At 36.3% G+C, this 24,079-nt stretch overlaps 3 protein-coding genes across 3 annotated transcripts; 2 read left to right on the forward strand and 1 right to left on the reverse strand.

Moving 5' to 3' along the window:
• Positions 1-342: 342 nt before the first annotated feature.
• Positions 343-3,236, forward strand: LOC116298103 (histamine H2 receptor-like). Its single transcript, XM_031706473.2, has one exon. The coding sequence runs from the start codon at positions 382-384 to the stop codon at positions 1,558-1,560; it is 1,179 nt and encodes a 392-aa protein (XP_031562333.2). The 5' UTR covers positions 343-381; the 3' UTR covers positions 1,561-3,236.
• Positions 3,237-10,648: 7,412 nt separating this feature from the next.
• LOC116298112 (dickkopf-related protein 3) lies at positions 10,649-18,968 on the reverse strand. Its single transcript, XM_031706481.2, has 5 exons — positions 18,771-18,968; positions 14,504-14,636; positions 14,092-14,281; positions 13,509-13,667; positions 10,649-13,159 (listed from the first exon to the last, which is right to left on the reverse strand). Exons 1-5 carry the CDS (start codon positions 18,912-18,914, stop codon positions 13,111-13,113), a joined length of 675 nt encoding a protein of 224 aa, XP_031562341.2. The 5' UTR covers positions 18,915-18,968; the 3' UTR covers positions 10,649-13,110.
• Positions 15,947-23,483, forward strand: LOC116298077 (dickkopf-related protein 3). The gene is given in 6 exon segments (XM_031706427.2): positions 15,947-16,174; positions 20,212-20,396; positions 21,070-21,256; positions 21,462-21,713; positions 21,716-21,740; positions 23,177-23,483. Coding segments are annotated over 5 exon segments (657 nt in total). The 5' UTR covers positions 15,947-16,174; positions 20,212-20,249; the 3' UTR covers positions 23,223-23,483.
• Positions 23,484-24,079: the final 596 nt, after the last annotated feature.

Genomic DNA, 24,079 nt, shown 5'->3' on the forward strand with positions numbered 1-24,079 from the left:
AAGTTTCCTTGGTGAGTTGTGGACATTTCCGTTGTGTTCGTTTTTGACTTAAATCTTTAAAAACATAAACAACCAAAATTTACCGAACAAGTTCCCGTTTTTGGGGGTTTGTTGTTTTTCTTCCTTTTTGTTTTTTTGGTAAAGCATCTAAGAAAAAACTCCTTGACATTGCCTTTGAGATAAAACGAAGCGAATAGTCCCACAACATACAGAATAATAGAAAACTTGCGTTAAAAATACAGCTACTTCAAAAGACGGATGTTTGTAGGTCACGTGATCAAATTTAACGCAGGCGTGCGTTGGCTTTATAAGTCTAGGTGATCGGCTTTAAAGCCATTTGGCGATTTGTCAGCAGTGAGATCGTCCGTTAAACATCAAGTCATGACGGGTTTATCTCGAGGTTTTAACTTCACTCCCACGTTGAAGTCCACTAATGAAGAAGGATTCGGCAATAGCACGGAAGGTGAACAAATGAGCCCCGTGCTCGTACATATATTCACCACACTTTATCTTTTCGTCGAGATCATTGGAATAGCCGGCAACCTAGCTATCTTAGTTGCTTTCTTCAGGGTTCGCAAGCTGAGGACCAAGATCAATTTTTTCTTGATAAGTTTAGCATTTTCTGATTTGACATTTCTCATTGCTTTTCTTCCTCTACAACTGGAATGGCACTTGAAGAAAATATTTATTCATTCGTTGCTCGTATGCGAGATGATGTGCACTGTGTATTACTTTATAATCTCTTGTTCCTGCCTTAACCTCATGGCGGTCAGTGGATACCGTTACTTGACCATTTGCTATCCATTCCTCTCCAAGAGAATCGTAAAGAACCAGGTACTCTATGTAGTAGCTCTTATCTGGGCTTATTCTGCAATCACCGCAATGCTCCCAGTCTTAGGATGGCGTTCTCAACCTAGTTCTGTCGATTACCAATTCTGTGATTTCACTTTCGACAGGGGCTTCATTTTTTTTACTATTGGTGTAAACTGGTTTCTGCCGGCTTTAGCCGTCTTTGTGTTTTATGGGCTCATTTTCAGAATTACCCGAATACAAGCCAAGAAAATTGCCAAGAACCAAATCACCTTGGAAAAAAGTGAACGCAAGAGGCGTAATTATCTACTAAAAGGAGCCATCAGCCTCTCGAAAATCGTCGCTGTGTATTTGGTATGCTGGTTGCCATTTATAATTAAGTGTTTTCTTAGCCAGCTAGACAACTATGAGCTAATCCCTTTCGTCTATCACTATCTCATAATGTTCCTTACCTACAGCAATTCGGCGATAAACCCGTTTCTTTACGCAGGACTATGCGAGGACTTCAATTCGGCATTTCGAAAAATCTACAGGCAATTCTTAAGCAGCATGAGGTCAATTGGGAACTCGTCAGGAGACTATCTTAGAACACCATTAAATGTCCTACACCAACGAAGTATAAGCTCCAACCAAAACAATAACATTCAGTTATCAACACAAGTAGGACGAAAAACGTTTGGATCGAGATCATCACTTGTATCAACAAGCAGCGACGATGTTGAGTTCGACAGCTTGATGCACTCCAACTAGATTTCCAGCCTATACTAGACACTAAATAAAGATAATTGTTTATTCATTTTTTATTTTGGCCGGCAATACGATGTCAAAGCTACTTGGCAAAGTCAGTATAACCTTGCTTGAGTGATAATAGGAGACAACAGCTAGCGATGAATAATTGCTCTATTGAGGCTACTTGGGAAAGTATTAGTAACAATTGTATACATTGAAACCGAAAAGAAAGAAAGCTAAACCGACAGATAACTTAGCAAAGTAGCGATTGCATGTTAGCAAGCATAAGATAGCAAAGAACTAAAATACAGTGGGAAAAAATGAATAAATGAATCGATGAATGAATGAATGGAAGAATGAAGGAAGGAAGGAAGGAAGGAAGGAAGGAAGGAGTGGATGGATGAATGAATGAATGAATGAATGAATGAATGAATGAATGAATGAATGGATGAGTAGATGAATGAATGAATGAACCATAGAACGAACGAACGTACGATCGAATGAAAAGAACGAATGAAGGAATGGATGGTTGCGGACGAACCCTGGAATGGAAAGGAAGGAACGAAATAAATTCTATAAATAAAAGGTACTAAAAGTTATAACAAAAAAGAGCAGAAAGAAGAAAGAAGAAAAAAGAAAAAATCAAAATCAAAAAACAAAAAACAAACAAAAACAAAAAAACGAATGAACACACACACACACACACACAAAGAAATGTAAACTAACCCTCTTTATTGACATACTGATTTGTCTAACAAAAACCTCTATTTCTACTTGATCTATAAACTTGTGGTAGACCATAAAAATATTAACGGAAGTAATTCCTTAGCGAATCTAAAAGATAAATTTATTAACGATACAAAAGAAGCATGGAAGCAGTTGAAGAAAATAATCTAGGAAAATACATTTTCGTATCAATTGCGCAGCTGAAATGTTTCCTATTAAAACCAAATGCAAAAAAGGAAAAAAAACGTCTTTGGTTCGAGATCTGATGGAATGAACGATCTGAGTTTGAACGGAATTTTTGTTATTTAATGTTTTGGGGACTAAAATAATACGAAAAATCATTTTTCTCAAAGCTTGTGCCTTATGCATATTCCAATCCGTAAAGGAAACTACGTTGTTCGGCAGTGAATGTATTAAAACTTGAATCGTGCTACTCGTTCTCAGATTTCAGATCTCCAACTGACAACGTTTTTTGAAAAAGCTAAGGTTTCAAGTATTAATGTATGGTGCCTGTTGAGAAATTTTCGGTGATAATAAATGAGAAAGAAATTTAAATCTAAAAATAAAGGTAAACGAAACCAAAAAAAAAAATTAGAAAGTAAAATTTTCTGGTAGTCTTCTCGGCGGTATAATTAAGCTCCAAAAACGCAAACGATCAATAGTCTCATTTGAAATTCCTATTACAACTTTTAATCCTAGCCTAGCTCTTAGTTTCACTATTTAAATGGTATTCTAATAACAAAATAAGGTAATCATGGCAACTTATTGAGTTTGAAATACGTTTAGTTTTCAGTTCCTCTAGAATTCTAAAATGTGGAAGTAAAAAGACTGTTGTGTTTGAAGTATGTGTGTTTGCTGTATATATGGCCATAAGATTTAGTACGCACGCGTCAGACTATAGCTGTGGGGCATATTTATTGTATTATTTATTAAATCAAATTTGAAACATAGAATAAACTGGATAAATGATATTTCTTGTTTTAATACATTTTAACCAAATAGGGGACCCAGAAATGTTGATGTTGAAGCTCCTCCTTCCCCCACTCCACCCCCACTCCACCCCCACTCCACCCCACTCCACCCCAGCCCAGCCCACTCCCTTCAAAAATGGTGTGCTTTTCTGATGCTCCCTCGAGCAAAGCTGAAACCAATAACCTTGGAGATTTGTTAGACCTATAAGATCGTATTGTTTCCGTCTACTGAAATAGGTGATGTATTTTTCCAATGAAAACAATAACCTTTCTTTTATTTCGTGATGCTAAAACGTGGTGACACAAAATGGCACAGAGGCCTAGAGGGAACTATTTTCAAGATATATTCACAAGCTTTGTAAGGGCTTTCCATAATGACTTATCAATAACTATTTTTTTCATTTTTACCTGTGTGTCGTACAGACTTTGATCGACAAACAACGACAAACTTAAATACAATTTTTCCCCCATCACATGGTAAATCACGCTTCTCTCTTGGTTTTCGTAAATTGCTTCATGATCAAAGCAGGATCTCAAGAAGAATTCTATAATGTGGAAATTGAAGTAAAAAGACTTGTGTGTTTGAAGTATGTGTGTTTGCTGTATATATGGCCATAAGATTAAGTACGCACGCGTCAGACTATAGCTCTGAGGCATATTTATTGTATTATTTATTGATTTAATCAAATTTGAATCATAGAATAAACCGGATAAATGATATTTCTTGTTTTAATACATTTTAACCAAATAGGGGAGCTTTCCATAATGACTTAACTATTTTTTTCATTTTTACCTGTGTGTCGTACAGACTTTGACAAACAACGACAACTTAAATACAATTTTTTCCCCATCACATGGTAAATCACGCTTCTCTCTTAGTTTTCGTAAATTGCTTCGTGATCAAAGCAGGATCTCAAGAAGAACTCTAAATGTGTGCCACGTGACAGTGTGTAAATAAGTATATTTCGCTTTTCAGAGGTCTTCAAGGCCTTCTTCCTTAAAGGAAGATTGGCCGCTTTTCAATTCTTGTTTTATCAAGATAACAAATGAGCCGCCAACTTTAATGATTAATTTACAGCAATAGCGTAGTTGGTGAGGATGAAACAAATCATCGTAAGGCTACTGGTCATGAAAAACCCTAATAAAAACAATATTATTCTAAGATGGAAACCGTGGGTTTTTGCTCGCTTGCTGATATTATTGTTCTTTTGGGGGGAAAAAAAAGAGAAATGAAGTGCAAAATAGAGTGAATAATTTTCCTGCGAGATTTTAGCCGCGAACTTGAAGAAACTCTGCTTCCTGTATCAAGTGCAGAAAACAAAGAATAGTGAGACGATTCAGCTTCAAATACTAACATTTAATTTAAAAACGTCTTGATCATTAATCTTTTCTAATGGTTTTTGGACTTACCAAAATGAAAAGGGGTTAAATTGCCGGATTAAAATCACTTTCTTAAAGGATTATTTGCGTTCACACCCTAAGAAAAGTATACATTTATTTTAAAAATAAATTTTCCATTATTTGATTTTATTTTTGTGAAATTATATTATAATTCTTGCCGGGTAAATGTTGACATTAACTTTTGCTGACAAGAATATTAAGATGATATTAACAAATGACAAAGACTACAATGAGAAGAGCTGAACATTGAGGAAGACTGCATGAGGAGAGGACATAGAAGAAGAAGAAAAGAAAAAATAGAAACTAGAAATAAGAAGAGCAAGAGAAAGAGGACAGGGGCGTAGTATGATCGTGATAAGTTCGACTTACGATGTTCTGAAAGCGGGTTTTGGGTCTTTCCGCCCACATTATTCCCCCCAAGGTAAAATCCAGGCTTACTCCCTTGAGAAAAAAGAAGAAGCTAGAAGACGATGATGATGTTAAAATTTGCTATAATCCTTACCTTATGCTTATAATCAAAAGATACTTATTCGAAATTTCAATGAAATTAAAATAATTTCCAGACTGAAAAATACTTATGATTTAATATTACCATTGACTACCTATACCTCGGTGTATCAGGCTTATTATACCCGCATAGATTCTCAGACAAACATGCGTAAGCATAGAAACGGCTAAGAATATTTCCACCCGTGAAAGGAAAAAAATATGCAGAAAAGATAAAAGATAATGCAGTGAAGAAGATTGTTTCGATTACTTATTGGTATATTTCAATTTTGTTTATTGCTATATTATTTTAGACGAACAGATACCAGCCAAGCCAGCAAGTCTACTGATCGCATCTAATCTTTTATTTTTTTTTTTTTATTTTTTGCACTACATAATACTCGATTATTCATTTAAAGTGCCTATAACCTTTATAGGATTATGATCAATTTTGATTTTCTGTGTGTCGGAGATGAATAAACAAAAAAAAATTTTTCGATTGACTAAATATTCTCGGAGATATAACGCCCTAAAGTACGCAGTTTTGCCACGCCCCATCAATTTGGACGGGATCGCGAGGTCTGGTACCTAGTTGGCGTCGAATGACGTCACAACAAGAACGACTCGGCTTCCAATAAGTAAAACAAAGTAGAGCTTGGCTGTTCCTTCCAGTGTTTTTACCTGTTTTGGTCGCTTTATTTGCCTCTTTGTATCTTTGAAATTAACCAGTTGTCAAAGAAAGGCTGTAAGATGAAATTCATTGATAATGCTGATGAATACTTTGATTCAAGCGACGAGAATGAGAGTATTTACGACCTCGAGGACGAAGAATTAGACGAAGCCGTTCATGGATATCCCGGCGAACAGGAATATTCTGATGAAGAAGTTTATGACACTTGGGTTTTATCCTGTCAAATAGTTCCATGCTAGTTTCTTTCATTGTTATAGCTGGCCCCAGTTTTATAGTTACTTAAAAATATGACTTACTGAATCAACACCCATCCTCCAAAAAAACCCTCAAGAAGTGTTTTGTAAATTTGGGTTAAAAAGTTTGACTTTATTATCATTCTATGTTGTAGATATTACGAAAGATGCGGCATGCAATAATAAAACTAGTCAATATTTTGCTTAATAAAACCTGTTACTGACACAATTTAGGTACAACAAATAAAGTATATGTTATGTTTACATGTAAATAAAGAATACTTTTCCCTACAACTAGCCACCAAATGTATTAGATTAAAATTATTGTTGTTGTTCGACTACTTCTCGCACCGGCAACTCAACTTCTTTAGGTGAAGACACGGCGGCAATTGCATCTTTTAAAACCTTTGGAAAATAGATAATTTAAACAGTTTGAAAAATAAAATCAGGGAATTAGAACTATCGAACCAGTAAACATTCCTGGAGATTTGACCAGCGACACTTTTCGGCGATTACGATCCGACAGTTTGGTTTGCTCTTCATGGTTGCAGACATAAATCCTTGGGATGGCAACAGTCCCAACCTCATCTTTAATTAACTGAGGACGATTTTACGAGATAAAATAAAATCTCTGATTATAATCCTCTGGTAGGAAGTGTAGTAGAAAATATGACGGAGGTAGCCGAGGGGTTGAAATTTGCTTGCTTTCTCTTCACAAAATCAATCCATCTTTGCTTCTGGGACGATTGTCGTTATGAAATGGGATCTTATGCAAGTATATACCTTTTCGTAAAATCTGGGGTGTTTGAGCACCCGGCAACAACACATCTAGTCGGCATTTTCTCATATTCTGACCGAAGAACTAGTAAGAATCTTTGCTTATCAAAACATTCGTTCTTGTTGTGACGTCACCACTCAGCGAGACTCTGCTCGGTCCCAGTTTCCCTTTATCCCGTCCAAATTGATGGGGCGTGGCAAAACTGCGTACTTTAGGGCGTTATATCTCCGAGAATATTTAGTCAGTCGAAATTTTTTTTTTTTGTTTATTCATCTCCAACACACAGAAAATCAAAATTGATAATAATCCTATAAAGGTTATAGGCACTTTAAGAAATAACAGACAACCAAAACGAATCAGTTATGTAGGTGTCGTACAACGCGTACATAGTAAGTTTAAGGTACGATTATGACATATACACATATTATAGGCAAACGAACGCTTACATTAACACTCTAAAACTTGACTCTCCCAAAATACCGGCAAAAGACCTCCACTGACAGGCCACCAGACCAGAGTCCATGGTATAAGAATGAAACTACCATCTGGGGACCCCAAAACAAAAGAATCACCACCAGCTCCAAGAGAATCAAGCCCTATTGTGAAATAGTGTGCTAATAAATATAGTAATCATGATAATATGATAAAATTATAGCCATAATAATATAGTTAATGATACAATTGTGTAGATATGACCTTCTCAATACTGGCAAAAGACCCTCACCTCAAAGCCACCAGACAAGAGTAGAAATCTCCTACCTAAGCCGAGTTTCTAATACTGCTACAAAGTTTCGACTATAAAAGAATCTAATTGAGTGTTTTCCATATATATATGGTAGTTTTTACTCTCGGTAAAGAAGTCACTGTTAATTAGGCTATCTGAACTAGAAGGCGAAGAACTGAATAATTCCAACACATTCTGAGGTACTAGATTGTTTTTAACTTTGTACATAAGTATGGCGATATTCTGCAAACTTCTGTTGTAAAGTAAAGTCTGATGAAAAGTTCACTATAGTAAGAATTGCAGACAGCAGACAGCTCTAAGACAGACACATAATTGATTGGCAGTTTATTGGGTTATCGGCTGAAAAATAATTCGTTTAAATAGTGTCGCTGTCCCGTTAGCTCCATTAGTATATTAGCGATCGGACTATTGTGCGAGAGGTTTCGAGGTTTTGGGTCTTAAAATAAGTCGCTAGTGAGAAAAAGGTGTTGTGTCTTGTTAATTATTTCTACAATTGCTTAGTAACCTTCGCTTGGCTAGGATGACCACGTTAATGGCATTCCCATTCCTAACCAACTATAAACGTTCAAAAAGGACAACAAATTTATCAGGAAACGTTGACTTATGCAGACAAGTTACGGCCAGTGCCTGCCTGCCTTCCTCCCTCGGTTTTGACATTCTTGATAACTAACTGCTGTAATCGAAGGCTTTTAAGAGCTTTTCATATTTTCCTAAGGCTGTACTCTATTCATAAGAATGCTTAAGGGTTGCGGCTAAGTATTCAATTAAGGTCTCATATAGAAGCCGGTTTCAGTTGCGGTAAGCATACGATCCATTTCATAGGACTCGGTAAAAAGTGTTTTTAGTGCGGCTACTTTTTCAAAATAAGTCAACCTCAATTTGAAGATAAGCGTGCGGCAAGCGGTGAAAATCGTTTTGCTCTTCAAGAGGAAAAATTCATTAAGGGAGCCAATTTAATTTCAATACTCTTACCGCTATCTTAGAATATCGTAGTATAAATGGAAAAAGTATTTCTTATACAAAAGCCATAATGTGAGGCTGAAGAAAAAAATAATATTTCAAATAATATAAATGATATTTCAACTAGTTATAATAATAGTCGTATGCTGAAATATTTCGTGACTAATTTCTCAATCTGTTCTTTTTAGCTTTATTAACTACAAAATTGACCCGAAAGATAAACGATAAAAAAAAGAAAAAGGAAAGAAAAATTGAACGTGAGCTGGTTCTTTCCGACAAATAAAAAGGTTATATTGATGTTATGACAAAATGAAAAGCGGTAAATTAGGTTTGAAGTTCTCTACAATTTTAATTTCTACATACTTTGGTTATATCTTTCAATTATCAGATATGATCAATGCTCTTCAGTGTACTTGAAAACATACTTCTATGCCAATATATCATTGGTAAAATGCATTTTACTTGCCACAGGTTCTTCGTGATAAACCTATTGAACGGGTTATTTTGAAGATTGATTGCAAGGCTACTCGTCAATCAGTTTGGACAAACTCAGGTGAACCAAGAGTTCTGTTTATAGTGTGACTTAAGTTCAAAGTTCCGCAGATGGTAAATAATTATTTGCTAATCATCCTGTCTTCTCGGCAAGAGAATCCAGATTTCTACTTGAAACTCGTAGCTTTAAATTTTCCAACATCTTGTCGTAGGTGGAATCCGAATATAAAAGCCAATCTTAAGTCGATTAAGTCGTGATTGATTACATTCCATCTATCGACCTGTTAAATGCTTTCGCACACAAATACATTTTTTATCATTGAATTCTTCTAATTAGATTTTTTCGGCTTTGCGTTCATTGATTAAGACACATTTTGTTTCAAGGGCTCTTTAATTGTTATTTATTCTATGAATAAAGGTTTTTTATCTCTCCAGTTTTCCATTTTTTTCATACTCTAGCTAATCTATGTTCCTGAAATAAGAGAAAAAGAAAATATAAGCCGGCGCGCACCGCGCGCTCAAAATACGCATCCGTCAGTCTCTGTATTACTAGTTTATAATGTTTGCCGCGCGCTTATCGATAAGAGTTGCTCTATAATTTTGGACTACAGCCCGCGCTCTGGCTTTGAATATTTTTCTATCCCTACTCCTTAGCATACTAGCAATTTCTTTCTGAAGTTATATATGTTACCAACAAAAATTTGGGCATCTTAGGCCCCGTCCACATTATGCCGGATAAATTTGAATCCGCAACTTTCACACCGAAACCGAAAAAAAAAGTTTTCCGTCCACACATGAAAACGGATAAAATGTTTCCGCGTCCACACTTGTCCGATCAGAGGCGGCAAAGACGGTTCATTGCACATCTCAGCATGTGCATCGAAGCTAAAATTGAGCCCGCGCTGAATTTTTAGCCCTCCCAGCCATGTTCCCATGACAATCATGACGTCATTGTATTCGAAAAAAATTCGGTTACGAAATGTTCTTTCCACTCTGGAAACCGTATTCGAAAAAAATCGTTTTCGGTAAAGAATTGTCCCGGATTCGCCCGGACTAGTGTGGACGGTATAAATAAAAAATTCGGATTCACATTTATCCGGCATAGTGTGGACGGGGCCTTAGTGGGTTTTCTTGTGGGAAATTCAAGGTCTTATTAATCTGTCCACCATCCCATGATATTTCGCACGATACTTATTCCGAAAGAAGGATTTTTTTTACAGTTTTTCTCGCCTTTACTCTACATTTTATAGCTTTTTAAAAAGAACAGCTCCCGTTTTTGCGATTTTTCTCGTCCAACCGTTGTACCGTCAGTTTAGATCCAGGCCATTTTCGGCGGGATCGATGATGATTAGTGATGATCTCCATCATGAAATAAAAACTGCGTTGGGAAAGAACGTTATATTTTAATAATATATTCTTCCCAGACCCCAACAACATCAGCATGGTTCAACGAGCTTCAGGTGGGGATTGAATATTAGCATGGCCTAGGTGAGGGATACAATCGGGAAGTTGGAAGTACACTGCTAGAGGGATGTTGTCGAAAGTCGTTTGACTGAAAAATAAGCAACAACAACAACAAACAAGGCATGATTAATAAACGACGTTTGTATCCAAGCTAGGCCACAATTGCACATGCTCACTATATTTTCCTTTTATTTTATTTCATTTTTTAAACAAAAAGTTCTATGCAAGCACCATCCCGTATTTTTGGCTTGGGGATCCTTGCTCGTTAAAGGCGTTAAAATATACATTGTTTGTGAGTGGGTGTGTGGGTATGTGAGGGGTTAAATTGATATACTCGTTGTTGCTTCTTTTATGTTTTATGAATGTTAAGTACAACAGAGATATAGATAGCTATTCTAACTAAATACATGTTTTTACAGGACTTTTTGAAGTGAAATATCGATATGTAAATAAAGAAATTCACGAGGTTAAGATTTTGCAACGTAATGGTAGCACTTATAGTCAGAAGCCTCAAGCATCATGCATGACGTTTTGTACCTACACTTCCAAGATCCTTTTTTCTGTTATGCTTTTTTCTTTTACTATATTCTCTTGGTATTCAGAGGTAAAGGAGGTTTAACATTGGTATATGAAAAGAGATTTTGAAAAGGATTGTCGGTGGTAGTTTAGGTATAAAACGTCATTCGGGTTAAGGTCTAGTGCTCTAAGTAGGAAAGGAAAAGAAACAAAATGAAAGCCTTTAAATCAAAGGAAGAGTGAAAGCAATAATAAAACAACTTAACAATTAAAATAAAGGAATAAAATAAAAACAACTTTTTTTCTTTCCTTGAAGGCATTATTTAAGTTAAAAGTGTTGAAGTGACTGCATGCCACTTTGTTACCCGCCCCCTCATTCAAGTCCATATTCGTTCTATTTGATTAATCGATCTTAGTTTTTCCATTTCAACGAGATATTACGTCCTCATCCTTTTAAGAGAAATTTTACTTTAAGTGTTTGGCTACTTTATTAGTCATTTGTAAGTTCACTCGTCATTGGCAATAATAGAACGACAGCTACAAGTTTATATTTAAGCCCTTGAATATACTTATTGTGATTGCTCTGGAATTCGAAAGAACCAGATGCCTTTCTTACGAATATCTGTTATTCTTGTCGAAGCGTTTGATTAAGATATTACTTAGCTGTAGTTGCCATCAGTCTGTCGTTAATTAAATGTTATCAACCCCTTGTCGATCTTCTCCGGCGTTATAGGATAAACATAAACAGTTCATGTTTTATCTCATGTTATGTACATTCCTTTTCTTTGTAGCTTCGATATTCTGTCAAATTAAGACAAGAAGGACTTAGTTCATAACATAGAAGGCCTCAGTCCCAAGTTTCACTAGTCCCTATGCCCACAGATGTCTACCGCAACAAAGCCGTCAATCTTTTCAGCAACATCATTTTTTTCCACCTGAGTTACTGGAGACGAAAGAATTTTATTGCGATGGATATCAATAAAAAAACATATAGGAAGTGGTATTGCATTGATTTGATTTGATCAGGCAAAGTGTATGAAATCAGACAATCTTTAACTTGCTATTGTGTGTTGGTACGTCATTAAATAGAGTTGTAACAGTTGTAAAAAAAAAAAAAAAAAGCACTATACTAATGGCAAAATATTGGGGACATATTGGGGTGCAACAATATGACTAAAAATCTTGAGATGTAAATAACAATGGAACGGCTACCATTTTCGTTGATTTAAGAAGCTAATGAGGAACGTTTTGTTATGGTCAACCAAAAACATGGCGGCTATGATGTAGCTTGCTCTTCAAGAATAACGCTTTCCCACAATTTTCATATTTTCAAAGTAAAATGACATATTTTGGACTTTTAGGGCCATTAAGATGTTTTTCCTTGATTTATCCGTAGTATAAATATGCTGATTTCATGCCACACCCATTATTATAAACTTAAACCCTTATTCATTATGTCTGTGCAGTGAGTACCTTAGTTTGAGCTAAGAGAAAATGCCTAAGTAGATTTTTAGCTATTTTTTTTTAGCTTAGTTTGAGCTGAGAGAAAATGCCTAAGCAGATGTTTAGCTATTTGATCGAACATTATCCAATGCACTAGTTTTGGTAAGCGATGAAACAATCTTCACTTTTTATTGTATAAAAGTATGAATGATTCCTTAAGGTCTTTCTGGGTTATTGATTAGTTATAGTAATAATATTTGTTAATGATCCAACAAACGCAATTCATGCACTTTTCAGGTTTCGTGTCACATAAGAACGTGTACGCAGGAAGCCCAACGTAACTTTTTTCAGAAAAAAATTTTTAAAATATATATATACAGGGGAAAATTAAGATACGGTTCTTTTAGCATTCATTTAGCCTTATGAAGTATATTATTCTTCATTCGAAAATTTGTTTTTAAAAGGGTCACAAAGTTTCAGGTTGGACTCCCTGTGGTATGGAAGAAGCTCATCAAAGATGGCGAGGAATCACACAAGTGAAAGAGTCGAAATCACTGAAGTCATTGCCAAAATGTCTGATCGATGGATTTCTTAAAATTTCAATGTACATGTTTGATTGTATTCTTAAACAAATATGGTATGACGTCATGGATTTGTGTTGATGTTTATTTCTTGTCGTCCTCCTTGACACATATCTCGTGAACTCCAAAAATGCTACGAAAAAAAATATATATATAAAAGAGAAATTAGAATTAATTTAATAAGAATGGGATACCGGAATTGTAGTTAGCAGAATTGTGAGGAATCGGTTATAAAACCTTTTTTAGATGATGACACTTGACTGTAAGTTCAACTGATCGTGTTCCTCTTTTAAAGTACATTGTTGATTATAGGTACGGGACCACCATTAACGTGGTCATCAGAGCCACAGTCAAAATCTAACAGCTCGTAATTACAAACCCAGCTTCTTCTCTTCAGGTTGGCCGGGACCAACAATCGAGCTAACAGTGTGGCGGTATTGATATTTCATTACAATAAAGCAAGTTATGCGTGTTTGTCTTACCCGACTTGTTTACACATTAACCCTTCTTTGCATGGTCCACATGATTTTTGTACTTGTGCACCGACATACACATTCTTGAAAAAGTTTATTGGACCGCATACCATGTTCACTTCCAAGGGTGGTTTACATACCGATATATGTGGATTGATAGCTGGTTCTCTGCGATGATTAGATAGAGGAAGTTATATGTAATGCTAATGCTAATGCTAATGCTAATGCTAATGCTAATGCTAATGCTAATGCTAATGCTAATGCTAATGCTAATGCTAATGCTAATGCTAATGCTAATGCTAATGCTAATGCTAATGCTAATGCTAATGCTAATGCTAATGCTAATGCTAAGGCTAAGGCTAATGCTAAGGCTAATGCTAATGCTAATGCTAATGCTAATGCTAATGCTAATGCTAATGCTAATGCTAATGCTAATGCTAATGCTAATGCTAATGCTAATGCTAATGCTAATGCTAATGCTAATGCTAATGCTAATGCTAATGCTAATGCTAATGCTAATGCTAATGCTAATGCTAATGCTAATGCTAATGCTAATGCTAATGCTAATGCTAATGACGTCAAACAGGCTTACCTTACACAACACGTGCCAGCAGGATCCTTACAGTCGTCATGACGATCACAGAATGTTCCAGGCGAACCCTCCTGAGCATCCTTCTTACATCTTCCATAAGTACACTGACCTGCACAACACTGACCGTTCTGGGTGCAAGCCACATTTTCCTTCAAGCAGTGTACACAAAGAAACATGTGACAGTATTTACCTTGAAATCATAGTAGAAGAAAAGGTTCGTTTAGCTGCAATTTGTTGGCTGACGTTAATGGAAAATGTTTTTTAAGACAAAAACGACTGAAAAGATTTATAAACAGGGCCTACGGAACTGTTTTGTTGTCTATATTATGGAAAGGGACTGAAAATATGGCAACTACTTTTTAAAATATCTATATCTTAACATATAATGTCAATATATTATTAAACTCGTTACCTTTATCGCAGGGCTTATGTGCATTGCATTCTTGTGAGTAGTAGCCTGGTAAAAGCATTCTCGCACGAGGCTTCTCGTCACCACCTACCACCGATGACATATCAGAGTCAAATGGACTGGAGGGAGTAAACGCCTACAAATTGGCAGTAAAAAATAAAAAATTAAAATAAAAAAATCAAAAATGGAAATACGGTTCGTTGATTCAATGTAATATGTGTATATTTTCAACATAATATGATCATATCATTGTCTATAATAGCCTTTCTCTCTCTCTGCTTCTCTCCCGATTCTTCTTCTCCAGCGTACGGTAAGGACGTTAATGGGCAAAAGATTCCATCGTCGAAAAATTACTACGATTGTATGATGAACGTATCGCGCTAATCACGTAAACATGGAATGCTGTCATAAATAATCCATATTTTACTGAAAAAAATAAATTGATGGTCCCCATTTTTCACTGAACTCTAGCTAAGAGTTTGGACTTGAAACCTTCGCGTTACGTGAAATTCAATTCCATTTATGCACAAAATAGGTTAGTTTTTTCATCCCATCGTCAGATTTTTTATATTTTGCCTCTAAAATTAGGTATTATAAAGTACTTGGTTTTAGAGTTATAAGATATTAGTTATAAGGTTTTTATGTCGAAGCTTTCTGTAAATTTATTTAGACTAAAGTTTAACCAACGTCCAGGCCTTGCATCGCGACGCACTAGTTTGCGAAAGAGAAGACAGGATACATTGGTATTGGAATAATTTGGCCACGCTAGTGGCAAGTTTAATAATCAATAAACATATATAATCGTACAAAATACCAAAACCCCAAAGAAGCGATATATTCGGCAAAGGTGGGGCGAGAATAAACACGCCGCCAAATCTAGAATAACTAAATACGATAATCCAACCGGTAGGCCGCAGGGGTGGTGGTGGGATGATTTTAAGTGAACTTCCTCGACTGCGAGAATAATAGGAAAGAGGCCGTGTGGTACTTAGACGCCCCTTAAAGTGCCCCATACCTGATTACAGACCAATTTAGAACAAATACTCACATTGTCATAAACGCGTTTTTCAAATATTTTTTTTTTCGTTTCAAACGAATTCCTGATTTTTTTACGGCACGAAATGGCAAAATTCTCATGTCCACTCACTCTCGAAATTTTAGTAACGCGTTCGAGGAGCCTGAAAAATTGTATAGACTTACTTCATCGGGGTGATACACCAATTTTTTTGTGAGTCAAAAGTGCTGTTTTTAAAAGTTTTAAGAAACAAAAAATGCCAAAATATTGAGCTTTTACTTATTGTACGAGTGAATCCAACTTGGAAGAATGCGCAAGTCTTTCACTTTTGGAACGTATCACCCCGATGACGTAATCGCACCAGTCCCCCTTACGCGCTGTCCTTATATGAAAAGGTGCGTTTTGAAAAACTCATTTAAGAATCAGGAATGCATCCAATTTCAAACAAATTTGGATTTTCGCATTTTTTGTGCTGGGCCTATGGGCACAGTACATTTGTTTTTGGTGGCTTAGGTATGATGGGAATTTAGTGTTATGAACATGAGACCTATATCGAAGATGCCATTGGTGAAACACGAGGTGAAAATGCATGCATGTCGAGATCTCTCAGATCGGGACACGGAAGAGTTGAAAGAGGTTGAACATATGTGGTTTTCGTGGTAAGATTGCCTTAATCCAACTTACTCTAAACTTAATTTGGTAGTATTCTAAGCAGATAATTAGAAACTGGAGCTAAATTAGAAACTTAAAGTGCGATTTTTGTTTTTTGGTACAACTCGAATTAGTTACGTAAACAAAAGATTATAAATGGACAGGCCAGGAATTTCTACTGCGTCATTGATGTAAAATAGTACTCGCACGAGTTTTATATTATTTCATTAGCTAGAAAAATGATATTTGGTTTGATTAGCAAAACATATTTATTTCTAGTCAAATATTTTTATGAAAAAACGTATTTCATGCCGAATGCTTGAATGGAGGCGGGCCAGGAATTTCTACTGCGTCATTGATCTAAAATAGTACTCGCACGAGTTATATGTTATTGTATCAACTGAAGTAATGATTTTTGTTTTGGTTAGCTAAACGTATCTATTTCTAGTCGAAGATTTTTATGAAAAAGGGGCTTTCATGCCGAAACCTTCAATGAGTGGGTGGACGAGGAATTTACTGCGTCATAATTTGCATGAAAGAGTACTTGCACGAGTTTTATATTAGTTTATTTATAGATCCTTTCACGGTTTCCGGGGCCATATTGTTTGGGGGGGGGGGGGGGGGGGGGGTGGGGGTCAAAATTTACTGAGAAGCGTAGGGAAAGAGATACGTTTTTCGCAATATTTCCATTCTGAGGTTACCCTGCGAGCAGAGTCTCCTTTACTTTCCCCGAGAGAGAAAAAGGAAAGAGTCTTCTTTCCTTTCTCTCACTCGGGGGAAGGTAAATTTTCGAGACCAAACTTTTTCTGTAGATGGAGAATCCTCTGTTCAATGTTTTATGTGGTGTTTTTGAGCCGATGGAGCCACCATAACACTGGTTCTCAGAGAGATGGAGGCTTGCTTTGGGGTTTGCGACCAAGAATCGTTTATGCTGCTTCAATTTGACCGTAAAAAAATCTTGCCTCGACGAAAAACATATCTCTTCTATCAGCATAACAAAATATTTTATCTAAGTCAAACCGAATCCATGGACTTTCTTCTGTCTTACAATGACTAAATCCCAAATACTGTATTCAAAGTATCCAATGTGCCCAGCACATTTGACACGTTTTCCCGTGTCAAAACTTGTTATGAATATATCTTCAACTTGCATAAGGTCTGTGATTAGGCATTAGGGGCACTTTAAGTACTATACTGCTACGTAACAGTATTCATGCATCCTGTTGGTCGATCTGGGATATACGGATTCATCTAGTTGGATTACCGGGTTTAACAACAGTTTAATGTTTCGACATCAATGTTCTGTGGGTTTTTTTTTTCAATATAATTCAATCTAAACCATATAATACAGTCCGTGAATAGTTGAATTAACTGAATCCACTTCTGTTTTTTGCCTAGATAGTCATTATTTTAAGAAAAGATCCCAAAACCGTGTTTTTGAGACAATTTGTATGGGCTCACATGAGGGGGCGTGAGCTTGAAATCGTAGCTGACCAAATGTTAACAGATTTTTTCTGATGCTATGAACAAAACTATATAAATAAGCATGCGGTTTCAATCGGGGAATTATATGCCTATGACAAAATAAGCAATGCAAATCTCATCCTTTGTTTGACTCTTCGACCTTTATTTGCTTTCATTTCTTAAAACCTCTACATTCGTAAACCCACAAAACTTTGCGGCTTAGGAGGGGGACGGAGAAGTAAGAGGGGGGGGGGGGGGGGGGGGGGACGTTGTGAAAGTTACTATAATTTATACGTTATTTGAAACAACGAAATTAAACAAAACAAAACAAAACAAACAAACAAACACAGGAATGAACATAAATCACTTCCTGAAAATGAATACATAATGAATTCCTTTTCCGTAACACCATCCCTCTTGCTAACCTGAACATACAAAATAATTGTCAGGAAATATCATAACCGATATTCGTTTTAGAAATAAAAACAGCAGTATTGAACATTTGTGATTGATGAACGTTTAGTTATATCTGACAGTATTTTGAATGGTTATTCCCGATTGCCGCAAAGTATTATGGGAATTTAAGTAGAGAATCGGATTTTCCTTTTCATGAAAGCCAATACGCGTTAAGATTCCTGCGTATACACAAATTAAATAGTAAAAGTTATAAACTTATTTGGTAAAAAATGATTTTAAGATGAATAGCCGGCTGTAGATAACATAAAAATAAATTTAAGCATAAAATATAATCAATATAACAACTCTTATTATTTGTCATTCAATAAGTTTGCCACGGATTTCTTTTGTCGGTTTTAAAATCGAAAACCAAATTATAATCATCGACAAATGAAAACTTTTTACGACCATTATTTCAATGACTGTTGGTGAGTTCCAAAGAAAACTTATCTGTTCTTATCTCTCAGTCATACAAGATCACCATGGCGTGTTGATGTTTACAGTTTAGTACAGTATCTTTTGATAAGTCGTAAACTAAAATGACCACCAAATGCTGATAAAAGGTTTGTTGAAGCTAAACGTCATTAACATTATAAATATATTGCGTAGGAAGTGTCTAAATGTCTGTGAATTTGAATATTTCGACTTCATTTTGTCTAAAATGGCGTTTTTTGACCTTCTTACCTTTCTAAAGATGTCACTAACAGCTCGACTTACTCGTTTTGGTTTTGACCTTTTTAAGTCATGATCTCCTGAAACAAATGAAGGAATCCATATATGTAACATGAATAAGATTAAAGATGACCAGAGAATGGTTCTGTGGTCCATTATTGCCGTTTTTGGGCCAAAGGAACGATATCTTCCGTAGCAGTTAATATTCAAAAAAAATTATTACAAATGATTTTGTTTATGCATCACTGGGTTATTATTTCATAACTTATTCATAATTGATTGACTTTTATCTTTTTTTGCAATAACAACTTGCATTTCATCTATATAGTTAAACAATGGATCGACAAATATTCCGAGACTTAAAATAAAGGGGAAAAAACATACTTTAAAGTATGTGACTAAGTTTTATTTCTTATATCCATCACATTTGACCTATTTTAGTCCAAAAGCAACACAATCTTGTTGGCAGGTACCTGCAGTAGACAACACAGGATTACAAGCGATTTGACGAAGAATCGCGTTAAACTCACTAATGACAGGATCGAAAAGACAAAGAAAAATTAACCCAAGCGTTTGTTCGTTATTTTGGATGGCAAAAATGTGTGAGATTAAAAAAGAAATTATAAACGATCTATGAATGTCGTTTTTGGAATTGGTTGATAACACACTATGTTACATTTAGATGTTCCTTGTTAAGCCGATCAATATTTACTTATAAGAAGCTAACTTTTGAAAGGGACCAACCAACCAACCACCCAACCAACCAACCACCCAACCACCCAACCACCAACCAACCAACCAACCAACCAACCAACCAACCACCAACCAACCAACCAACCAACCAACCAACCAACCAACCAACCAACCAACCAACCAACCAGCCAACCAACCTACCGACCGACCAACCAAGCGACTAACCAACTGGCCAACCAGCCAACCCACAAACCGACCAACCGACCGACCAACTCACCAACTTACCAACCCACAAACCGACCGACCAACCGACCGACCAACTCACCAACTTACCAACCCACCAACCCACCAACCCACCAACCCACCAACCCACCAACCCACCAACCCACCAACCCACCAACCCACCAACCCACCAACCCACCAACCCACCAACCCACCAACCCACCAACCCACCAACCCACCAACCCATCAACCCACCAACCCACCAACCCACCAACCCACCAACCCACCAACCCACCAACCCACCAACCCACCAACCCACCAAACGATTTAAAAATGTTCGTGTAAGGCACAGAGAGGGAGAGGAAGTAAAATTTGCCAAACCTAATCTACCTAATAGAAATCAACAAACCTAGCAGTTATATTTTGCAAGGAAAAGAGCTTTTAAAAAGACGCCATGGCGAATAAATGATAACATTTTTCATAGGCATCGGATAGGCAGGTATAAAACTTTAATGGCTTTCTTTTGTTTCTGTCACAGATACCTGCTAGATTCTTTCTTACCCCAGAAAACTTAATATGTCTTCTGTTGTGGTATTAGTAAGACAAAACATGGAAGCCATTGCTGTTTTTATATTATTATGGATGCTAGAGATTCGTAAAACTATTGCTGTAAGTGTAAGGAACAATGATGGACAATCCACAGACGTTCAGTCGGTCAAGAGAGTAAGTTTTTTTGTCTTTCTATATCATATGACATGTATGAAAAATACTAACTAGTCTACCTTCCATTCTTCATTTAGGTAAACATTTATAGTTATGAGAGTTATATAATTTAGACTAACATGGACTTAAAATGCAATAAATGTAACATTTATAGTTACGAGAGTTATGTAATTTAGATTAACATAGACTTAAAATGCAGATTTAAGGCAGTCGAAAGAGAACCCAGATCAAAGAAATTCGAATGCCACTGAAGTACTGCGATCATGTTTTGTCTGCAAGCTGCTAGCTTTTATCAGGCGATGGTGTAGACTGGATGGTGTGTCTGTCATATACCGCTAGAATATTTTTTGATTAATGTTGTTTATGAATTTCCAATCTGTTTTGAATTCCTTCTTTCAGTCTGTAGGTATATGTCTGTGATTGGCTGGCTTAGCGGAGTAGAATCTGGAGGGGAATAATAAATAGGGGACCACTTATAGTGATGACTGGAGAAGGCAATCAATTGCAATTTAGGGAGAATAGGATTTGTAGGCTGGATTTTGGGTACTAGGTTATTTAAATCAATAAACGGCATTGTCCGTCTGATCTGTCTTTGGGTTTTGCCTTTGAATCTCGGAAACTGTTAAACGGATTACAAACCAAATTTTCATTTTACATTTTGATTTTGTTTCAGCAACTTCTTTACCACAACATGCAATATAACATGATGAACATGTATTCTCCATTCCGTCCTCGTCTCTCCTTTCCAGAACACGTCGAAGAAGAGTGCAATATCAATAAGGCGTGTCCCTCTGACCAGTTTTGTGACGTGCACGTGTGTCGGTCGTGTCTTCATGAAAATACCCCGTGTCATTATATAGGTAAGATTGAGGGAGTCATGCAGTCATGCTCGGTCCTAACACATCTCTTGAAATACAAAGAAAAAAATATATAAGCTTTATAACTAATTACAGCAAAGTCATCTTCTAAGGCAGTCATCCAGCAGTCTATCCCTGCTTATTTTAATAAATTTTTCAGAAACATAATAATTAACCATTTTAATCGTATTGTATTGGAATCTCATAGGGACGTGTTGTAAACCATTGGTTTGTCAGTATGGCCAGTGTACTAAAGGCGTGAAGCAGGGAGATCCCGGTACTTACTGCGATAAATCATCTCAGTGTGATAGCAATAGCTGCTGTGTGAGAGAAGTGTCTATTAACCCTCGAACATCAATTTGCAAGCCAATGCTCGATGAGTACGAATCTTGTGGACCAATAAACTTATTTCATCAAGTTTACAACGGTGGGAAAGTAGAACCAGCATGCGGACCATGTAAACTGGATTGCAATGTAAAAATGTTGGGTGAGTTTCGCATTTTTTGGTTTGTAAAGCTAAAGGATGCTGATCAAGTGAGACGCAGGCATTGGGCTAAAAAAAGTACTAAAAGCATTGTGTGATTCTATCTAAGGAGTCTCAATATTCTTCAATTATTACACAGTATTTTGTTCTGTTTTCCTAGCTAAATCGACATAGAAGCTGAGACCGAAAGGTATTCTGGGAAATGACATCCTTTTCTTTTAACGTATATATTTGAGATATTGAGATGAAACCTGCGTAACAATCAAGGCTTTCTGTCAGTGCAATCATTTGTTGATGATTTCACCAGTTATATCACAAGATACTGTTCCTATTTATTATCTAGTGTATAAAGACATATTTTCAAACCACATGAGACTCCAATCGTTCCGCTTTTGAACTAGCCCTAACCTTGCTTGGACTTCCTGGGTCGGTCGAGTGAATCAAATTAAAAGGGGACTATTTTAGGTTGCTGTTTGAGAGGAAAGCAAATAAATAGGTTGTATTGACTCATGCTATGGGGTCTTCTTGGGGGCAAACATTGGAAGAAGACCATTTTTAAAACATCGCCTCGACCTAGAGAATTTGAACTATATATCTTCAGTTTCAAACTATCCAAAAGCAAATAATCTGCATGTAGTTTTGGAACTGTTACATTTGTTCCTTACTTGGCAAATCATACAAGGACAATTTTAAAAGCTATTCATTTTCTTATTCGTTAAACTGACGCCCAAAGCAGTCCAAATTCAAGCATTTCATTTATATATATATAAAAAATAAAAAATAAAAAAGAAGGAAAAAAAAGAATGATATAAAACAAGAAAAGAAAAGAAAAGCATTAGGATTGTATTGCTTAATCAGTCGAAATATCCTAATTTAAAGCTGTTTGCCCCCTCAGTAACCACGTGACTAATGTGACTATATACTGAATACAACCTTTCATGTGAAAAGTTGATGGGTGACCTTAATCGTATATCTACTAAAGCTTTTACGTCCCTTATATCTTTATTTTAAAGATACTTTAAATAAATGTAGAAATTGATATCTTTGCTCGCAATTTGCCATATAAAGCTGTTTCAAAAAATGAAGGTGAAGGTGTCGTTGCATGTTGCATATTAAGCCCCAGTTGCGCTACGGGCGATGTGAACATCATCATCTGAACGGTAACAACGATTTGAAAGTTTTTCCGGTATATTTTTGTGTTGACATAATCTACATATTAAGGTAATATATTCCCGCAAACTCAGTAAGCAACTTGGGAGATGCAGCATGCAACATGCAAGCAAAACTTTCACCAACTTTGTTTTTGAAATGGCTGTATAGTGTAACCGATTCCCGTCTCACAAAATGTTTTACCCATTCTCGAACTTCGAGCTGTAGATTGACACAGCTTTGTCCTTAGAAAATGAGTTAGTTATATATTTTTGTTCCTTTTATTGCAGAATCCATGGATTACATTATGTCTGCCTAAAGGAAGATGAGGACTAGACAATATTTTCCTTTTTTAATTCCTGTCAATCAAAATTCTTCAGTATGATAATTTTTTATAGTTTGTGTAAATAAAAAAAAGTTGTTTTTAAACTATGGTGTATTCTTTAGTATACGCCACGCCATGCACCAAATCGATGTATGACGACCATTTTGGATAACTATAACTAATTTAGGCGCTGCCTAAGAGCGGAGCTCCCCGAATTGTTTTAGACACGACTGAAAATAAAACTAAAGGCGAAAATAAAATTGGGAAAATCAGACAGGAGTAGACATTCTTTCTACTTGAAAGACAAAAATAATAATCTTCATTTTCTTGAATTAATAAAAGTCGCTTACAAAAATAATAAATAAATATTTTAAAAAATCTAAGGCTAGAGGAAACGGAAAAGAAGGGAAAAAAAGTACTCTCAATACGGTGGGAATCGAACTCGCGTCCACCAACTTTAATTAGATAATTAACTCCAAAATACAGAAGAAGAAAAAAACAGTGCCTTCATGCCATACCCCGAGACTTCCGCTGGGTCGTCGTATGGACTTCGGACATGACGGCGATTAAGGCCCTCTGCCCTTGGGTGTACGGATTACGCAGGATAGTGTTCTAGCCGAAGCATCAGGGGAGAGACTAGCCGGCCCCCAGACCATATCTACAGCTAATCCCTTGCACTCTGCCACGCACTGGCACGTTGATTTGAAGTGGAAAATAATCTAGTCTATCTTGTGCCTTGTTTTCATGGCTATTGTTATGCTAATTTTCTAAAATCGTGGCCCAGTGGAAAAAACTTGGACTTCCAAGACACTAAGTCAAGCACGTTTGAGTATGATTAGTACTTGGATGGGTGACCTGAAATTTATAG

Source organism: Actinia tenebrosa, unplaced genomic scaffold, assembly GCF_029948245.1.
Source record: "Actinia tenebrosa isolate PJP-AT-01 unplaced genomic scaffold, QUT_ActTen_1.0 PGA_scaffold16__25_contigs__length_10494907, whole genome shotgun sequence".
NCBI lineage: Eukaryota > Metazoa > Cnidaria > Anthozoa > Actiniaria > Actiniidae > Actinia > Actinia tenebrosa.

Coding starts and splice junctions, on each gene's coding strand:
- LOC116298103 (XM_031706473.2), top strand. CDS start 382: ATGACGGGTTTATCTCGAGGTTTTAACTTCACTCCCACGTTGAAGTCC.
- LOC116298112 (XM_031706481.2), bottom strand. CDS start 18,914: ATGGACCACAGAACCATTCTCTGGTCATCTTTAATCTTATTCATGTTA. Junction 13,668..14,091: donor GCTGGCACGTGTTGTGTAAG/GTAAGCCTGTTT, acceptor TAATCATCGCAG/AGAACCAGCTATCAATCCAC. Junction 13,160..13,508: donor TTAATGTGTAAACAAGTCGG/GTAAGACAAACA, acceptor TTTTTTTCGTAG/CATTTTTGGAGTTCACGAGA.